Source organism: Malurus melanocephalus, unplaced genomic scaffold (genome assembly GCF_030028575.1).
Source record: "Malurus melanocephalus ecotype Western Australia unplaced genomic scaffold, MMel_1.1 scaffold_771, whole genome shotgun sequence".
Lineage (NCBI taxonomy): Eukaryota > Metazoa > Chordata > Aves > Passeriformes > Maluridae > Malurus > Malurus melanocephalus.
In genome coordinates, this window is record NW_026624003.1 from 201,488 (window position 1) to 208,435 (window position 6,948).

Genomic DNA, 6,948 nt, shown 5'->3' on the forward strand with positions numbered 1-6,948 from the left:
CCCCGCTGTCCCCGTTTTCCAGAGTGGGCCGAGCAGCTGACCCAGATGGGCCGAGGCAAACATTTCATCGGGGATTTCCTCCCGCCCGACGAGCTGGAGAAGTTCATGGAGACCTTCAAGGCGCTGAAGGTGAGGCACCAGRGGAGATTTGGGATGGGGGATGCTCCAGGTCCATCCCACAGCTGGGAATTCCTCCAGGCCATTGCCCAGGGAGCTCTTCCCCAGGGAAAAAGGGGATTCTTTGTATGGGGGAGAACATCTGGGAATAAACTCCTTCCCTGGGAGGGTGGGGAGGGAAAGGGATGGAATTCCAGGAGGATCTGGGGCTGCCCCTGGATCCCTGGAAGTGTCCAAGGGAAGGTGGGAGTGCCCTGGGACCATGGAAGGTGTCCCTGCCTGTGGGACTGGATGGGCTTTAGGGTCCCTTTCTGGTCTGGAATTCCATGGTTTGGGATTTTTCTGGAATTCCAGACAAGCCTGGGATCCAGGCTTGAAAAAGAGCCGGGCCTGAGCTGGATCCAGGGCTCAGCCTGGGATCCAGGAGCTGAATATTCACAGCTCCATCTCTCCCCGTGGATTGTGGTGGGGCTTCMTTCCCTCCTCAGGGCTGGAATCCCGGGAAATCCTGGAATCCGGGAAAACCATCCCAATCTGGGGGGGCTGGAGCTGCTTTTCTCCCTCTGCTGCAATCCTTGGAGTGACAAAGAACCTTTTCCCGTTTTTCCGTGGGCAGGAGGGCCGTGAGCCGGATTACTCCGAGTACAAGGAGTTCAAGCTGACTGTGGAGAACATCGGATACCAAATGCTGATGAAGATGGGCTGGAAGGAGGGAGAGGGATTGGGATCGGACGGGCAGGGCATTAAAAACCCCGTCAGCAAGTGAGTGTTCCCATGGATCRTTCCTTCATAGGGTCGGGAATTCCTAATGGAGGCCACAGCCCTGATTTCTGGGGGATTTCCCCCGGCCATTCCCGAACATTCCTGAACGCCATTCCGGGGGCAATTCCCGGGAATTCCTGCTGGGATTCCGGGGAGGAGATCCCTGAGCCCTCCTTTGCCCGTCCAGGGGCGATTCCCAGGAATTCCCGCTGGGATTCCTGAGGGAGGGATCCCTGAGCCCTCCTTTGCCCATTCGGGGGCAATTCCCGGGAATTCCCGCTGGGATTCCTGAGGGAGGGGATCCCTGAGCCCTCCTTTGCCCGTTCGGGGGCGATTCCCGGGAATTCCCGCTGGGATTCCGGGGGAGGGGATCCCTGAGCCCTCCTTTGCCCGTTCCGGGGCAATTCCCGGGAATTCCCGCTGGGATTCCTGAGGGAGGGGATCCCTGAGCCCTCCTTTGCCCGTTCGGGGGCGATTCCCGGGAATTCCCACTGGGATTCCAGGGAGGGGATCCTGAGCCCTCCTTTGCCCTGCTCCAGGGGCACCACGGCCGTGGACGGGGCCGGCTTTGGGATCGAGCGCCCGGCCGAGCTCACCAAGGAGGACGACGAGTACGAGGCCTTCCGGAAACGGATGATGCTGGCGTACCGCTTCCGACCCAACCCGCTGGTACGGGATTGGGAATGTGGGAATGGGATTGGGATCGGGGTGATGCTGCGTACCGCTTCCGGCCCAACCCACTGGTACGGGATTGGGATTGGGAATATGGGATTGGGAATGGGATCGGGGTGATGCTGCGTACCGCTTCCGGCCCAACCCGCTGGTACGGGAATATGGGAATGTGGGATTGGGAAAATGGGAATGGGAATATGGGAATGGGATCGGGGTGATGCTGGCGTACCGCTTCCGGCCCAACCCGCTGGTATGGGATTGGGAATATGGGAAAATGGGATTGGGATTGGGGTGATGCTGGCGTACCGCTTCCGGCCCAACCCGCTGGTATGGGATTGGGAATATGGGAATGGGAAAATGGGAAAATGGGAATGGGAAAATGGGAATGGGATCGGGGTGATGCTGCGTACCGCTTCCAGCCCAACCCGCTGGTATGGGATTGGGATTGGGAATATGGGAAAATGGGAATGGGATTGGGAATGGGAATGGGATCGGGGTGATGCTGCGTACCGCTTCCGGCCCAACCCGCTGGTACAGGAATACGGGAATACGGGAATGGGAACAGGATGGGATTGCGATGGATCCATTGGGAGCATCCCAAAGCCAGGCAGGTGCAGGGACAAATCCCGGGAGTCTCCAGGGAAGCTCCGGGAAGGCTGGTGGTGTTTGCTCAGCCAACACTGAAAATTCCTCCTGGATTCTCCTGAGCTCATCCTGAGCTGAGTTATCATCCCAAAACATCCCTGGATGTGGAATTTTCCCTCCCGTGGATTTGTTTTTAATGCAAATCCCGGTTTTATTTCTGGCTCTATCCTGCTGCATCCCAGCTAAACCCCTGCCAAGGAAGCCTCTCCATGGATCCCGTGGCTCCTCTGGGATAATCGCTTTCCAGGGGGCAAAACCAAGTTTGGATTTTCCCTCTCCACGCGGCCGCCTTTGCTTTTGGAACAAACCCACAGAAATGTCGCATCCATACAAGCCAGGTGCTGATTTTTGGGATAAAAACCCCAATCCTGATGATTTTTCCATCATCTCTTTTTTCCCTACAGAACAACCCGCGGCGACCTTACTACTGAGGAGGGCTTTTCCCGACGCTGTTCCGTGAGATGTTATCCCAAACTGCATCATCCACCTCCTCCCTCCCAATATTCCCYGASTTTYGGAATCACAGCTCCGCCCTCCTCCRTGGAAAAACCTTCCCAGGTTTTTTTTGGCACGGGGAGGGTTTGGAGAGGCCGCAGCAGCACCGAAAATCCCCGGGATCAATCCAAGGACTGCAATTCCAAGGAATGCGGGGATTTTTTTGGGATGAAATCCGCCCACGCCCCAAACTTGTGCTGCTCCAGGGGGATTCAATTCCTTTGTTTTATCTTGAAATCCCAAATCTGGGAGATTTGGGGGAGTGGGATGGGAACCAGTGCCTCCAGTTCTGCCTGTGGGTGAGCAGATCCAGCGTGGATCAGTTGGGAATCCGAGGATTGAGGGGTCCAGGGGGGATTTGTCCCCACCCCGGAGATTTTGCCAACACCTCCTGTGCTTTGGGATGACAGAGCCCCARAATTCCAGCCACACTTTGGAACAACCCAGGCGGATTTTTGTTGTCCTAAAAAGGAAGAAAAAACCCTCTGGAAATACGGATTTTTCTTCATTGAGTCTGTAAATAAAATCAAACTTGTTTGTTCCTTAGGTTTAATCCTGAAATTTTTGGGAAGAGGGGATTTCTTTTAAGGCTGCCCTAGAACTCTTTTTTTTCTAAGGATTTTAGGGAAAACAAAGCTGGGTTCAGTTCCTTCTCTGCATATACTTGATGTGATTCTCTTTGTTAATTTTTTTTAACTAAAGAGTCAAGGGTTTGGCTTTTAATTAAAAAAAAATCCAAGGGTCTGTTTGGGATGGGTTTATTTGGGGAAAATCCAAAATCTGGGAGCCTGGAGCTGCTGCAGAGCCAGGAATTTTGGGAATATTGGGAAATGGTGGCAGCTCTCCAGGGCCTGAGGTCACCGTGCCACCCTCGTGTCCCCGGGGCTGGGACATTCCTTTGATCCCTATTCCCGCCTGGAATTTCCTGGAAAAGCAGAGCCTGGAGCCCCCTGGGATCTCAGGAGGGGATTTTTGGGAGCCTGGAGGGGTTTGGAAAATCGCTTTTATTCCGAGGGATTCYGGCACACATCAGCGGGGCCGGGGAGGGTTCCTGATCCCCATTCCCGGGGTTGGATCCCGTTTATTCCCGGTTTTTTCCCGAGGGAACCTTCCCCGTCCCCGCTCCGGGCGTGTCCCAGCYCCTCCCGGACCATCCCAGGGCAAAATCCAGCGGGAGCGGGAGGGCCAAAGGGTGTCGGGTGCCGCATTCCCGAGGGATTTGGGAATCGGGAACGGGGGAAGGTGGAGCCTCGGGGCCGGGGCTGGTGGGGCTCGGGAAGTTTTTAATTCCGCTGGAATTTTTCCGGCCGTTCCCAGCCCTGGGAAGCTGTTCCAGGTCTCCCGCGGGATGCGATCCCTCCCCAAAATCGGGGATAAATCTCGGCTTTGATCCGCTCCTTCCCCCTCCCGGCTCTGAGGAGCTGCGTCCTTCGGGATGAACTGGAAAAGTGGGAAAATCCCTCAAGCCTTCCCATTCCCCAGTTTTCAAAGCTCCTGGGAATGGTTTTTGTCCTTCAGGGGCCACGAGTGTCCAGCTCTGCCCCTTCCCCGGGATTCCCAATCCCTCCAGTGGATCCCAGTCCCTCCAGTGGATCCCTCCAGTGGATCCCAGTCCCTCCAGTGGATCCCAGTCCCTCCAGTGGATCCCTCCAGTGGATCCCAGTCCTTTTCCCTGCCCCTCCCAGTCTGAATTCCCGGTCCTTTCCCCCAGGTCCCCCTTTCCTCGCTCTGTCCCCCGTCCCCGGTCCGTCCCCGCCGTGTCCCCGCTCCCCCGGGGCGGCTCTGGCGCTTTAAGGGCGCTGCCCGGTGCCGCCGGGGCCGAAGTCCGCGGGCTCCGGTGCAGGCGGCGGGGCCGGGATGCAGCTCCCGGGGCTCCCGGCCGCCCTGGCCGCCCCCCTGCTCGCCCTCCCCGTGGCCTTCGGTGCCACCGGCGTGGCCAGCCTGGCGGAGTGAGTGGCGACCGGGCGGGACCCCGGGAACGGGAACGGGGAACGGGAGGGAGCCCCGGGAATGGGGAATGGGGAACGGGAGGGATTCCCGGGAACGGGGAACGGGAGGGACCCCCGGACACGGGGAACGGGAGGGATTCCCGGGAATGGGGAACGGGGGGGATTCCCGGGAACGGGAACGGGAGGGATTCCCGGGAACGGGGAACGGGAGGGACCCCCGGGAACGGGGAACGGGAGGGATTCCCGGGAATGGGGAACGGGAGGGATTCCCGGGAATGGGGAACGGGAGGGATTCCCGGGAACGGGGAACGGGGAACGGGAGGGATTCCCGGGAATGAGGAACGGGAGGGATTCCCGGGAATGGGGAACGGGAAGGATTCCAGGGAACGGGAACGGGGTCCTGCCCGGGCCGGGGCCGGGTCTGTCCCGGGTCGCGGGATCCATCCCGGGACAGGCGCGCCTCGGTCCAGCTTTTCCCCGTGGGAARGTCGGACTTTCCCGATGGATTCAAATCCCGCTCTGGAAGTTCGGCCCCAGCAGAGCCGCTCGGGCTCCCGGACACCCAAATCCCGGGAATTGGGGTGGCTCCGGCCCTGGAGACCCCTCGGGAGCGTCCCCCGGTGACGTGGCCGCTGTCACCCCCGGTCCCCGCCGCTGATAACGGCGCTGCCGCTCCGGGCGGTCCAGCGGTGCCATCCCCGCCCTTCCTCTCCTGCTTTATTCCCTTTCCACACAAACCCACGCTCATTTTTCCCTAATTTCGGTGATTTTTCCCCCAATTTCCAGCCCCAGGCCCCAGGAACTGCCAGCTCGGGGCTTTCCCTTTGTGTTCCTTCATCCCTTTCTTCCCTTCCTGTCCTTCCCTTCYCTCCCGGCCCCTTCACCTTCCTTTCCCCACTCTTTATGTCTTTATTTCCATCTAATATTCTATATTTATTCCTTCTCTATTTATCTTTTCTATCTTTATTTCTCCTGTATTTATCTTCACAACCAATTCCAGTTTTTACTTCACCACCAAACTTCACTTTAACCCAGCTCCTCTTCCACCCGGCAGAGCTCTCCCGTTTCCATTCCCACCTTTCCCTTTTTGGCACCCAGAGCTCCGGGATCCCCTTTGTGACACTCTCCAGGTGACAGCGACCCGCAGCCCTGGGGACACCACAAACCCGTGCGGGTGTCTGATCCCAAACTCGGTGTGATGAGGGGTTTTTGTTGGGGATGGGGCAGTGGGGCCGTGCCTGACCCTGTCCCGTCCYGCAGCAGCCCCCTGGCCCTGGCGGCGGTGGCGATCCTGGCGCTCCTCGGCCTCGGCTCCATCCTCATCCTCAGCGGCGGCGTCGGCCACTTCCAGGACCCGCTGTTCTGCGGTGAGCGCCCGAGGGAGCGGGCATTTGGGATTTGGGATCTGGGCGGAGCTGTGGCACCTGCAGGGATTTGGGATCTGGGATCTGGGATCTGAGCGGAGCTGTGGCACCTGCAGGGATTTGGGATTTGGGATCTGGGAGGAGCTTTGGCACCTGCAGGGATTTGGGATTTGGGATTTGGGATCTGGGATCTGGGATCTGGGCGGAGCTGTGGCACCTGCAGGGATTTGGGATTTGGGATCTGGGCGGAGCTTTGGCACCTGCAGGGATTTGGGATCTGGGATTTGGGATCTGGGATCTGGGCGGAGCTGTGGCGCCTGCAGGGATTTGGGATTTGGGATCTGGGATCTGGGGGGACCCGCGGGCCCCCACGGAGCCCTCCCGCCCGTCCCGCAGTGTTCGTGGCGTTCTCCTTCGTCTCGGCCGTGGATTTGATCATCGCGCTGGAGGAGGACGGGTTCATCTCGGGCTTCATGGAGCTCTACGTGCGAGAGGTACGGCCCCACACGCCCCACACACCACACACCCCGCAAACCCCACACACCGCACACACCCCGCGGTGTCCCCGCTGTCCCCTCCGTGTCCCCGCTGTCCCCGCTGTCCCGCCAGTGTCCCCCCAGTGTCCCCTCCGTGTCCCCGCTGTCCCCCCAGTGTCCCCTCCGTGTCCCCGCTGTCCCCCCAGTGTCCCCTCTGTCCCCGCAGGGCGAGCCCCACCTGCGCACGGCTCACGGGCTCCTCAGCTGCTACTGGGACGGCATCGTGCACTACGGGCTCTACCTGGTGATGGTGGGCGCCATCGGCCGCAGGTGAGCCGGGGGGCTCGGGGGGAGGGTGGAATCCCCGATTTTGGGAGGAGGGGGCTCACGGGGGTCCCGGTGTCTCCGCAGGAAGAACTACCGGAGCCTGGGGCTCTTCTGGCTGGGCTCGCAGCTGATGAGCGCGGT

The 6,948-nt window shown here is 59.7% G+C and overlaps 2 protein-coding genes across 2 annotated transcripts in view; both read left to right on the top strand.

Annotated features, from left to right (window-relative positions):
• The window catches only part of SUGP1 (SURP and G-patch domain containing 1), a gene marked incomplete at its 5' end in the record, with an annotated part of 7,513 nt that extends 4,809 nt beyond the window's left edge, over positions 1 to 2,704 (top strand). Inside the window, 4 exons of the mRNA XM_057385010.1 lie at positions 2 to 129; positions 734 to 879; positions 1,419 to 1,548; positions 2,601 to 2,704. Of these exons, the coding sequence (XP_057240993.1) occupies positions 2 to 129; positions 734 to 879; positions 1,419 to 1,548; positions 2,601 to 2,627 (431 nt within the window). The remainder of the gene's footprint in view (position 1; positions 130 to 733; positions 880 to 1,418; positions 1,549 to 2,600) is intronic.
• Positions 2,705 to 4,490: 1,786 nt separating this feature from the next.
• The window catches only part of TM6SF2 (transmembrane 6 superfamily member 2), a 4,513-nt gene continuing 2,055 nt past the window's right edge, over positions 4,491 to 6,948 (top strand). The window contains exons 1-5 of the mRNA XM_057385014.1: positions 4,491 to 4,640; positions 5,901 to 6,007; positions 6,401 to 6,498; positions 6,707 to 6,810; positions 6,892 to 6,948. The exon at positions 6,892 to 6,948 is cut by the window's right edge and continues 5 nt beyond it. Of these exons, the coding sequence (XP_057240997.1) occupies positions 4,549 to 4,640; positions 5,901 to 6,007; positions 6,401 to 6,498; positions 6,707 to 6,810; positions 6,892 to 6,948 (458 nt within the window). The 5' untranslated portion in view covers positions 4,491 to 4,548. The remainder of the gene's footprint in view (positions 4,641 to 5,900; positions 6,008 to 6,400; positions 6,499 to 6,706; positions 6,811 to 6,891) is intronic.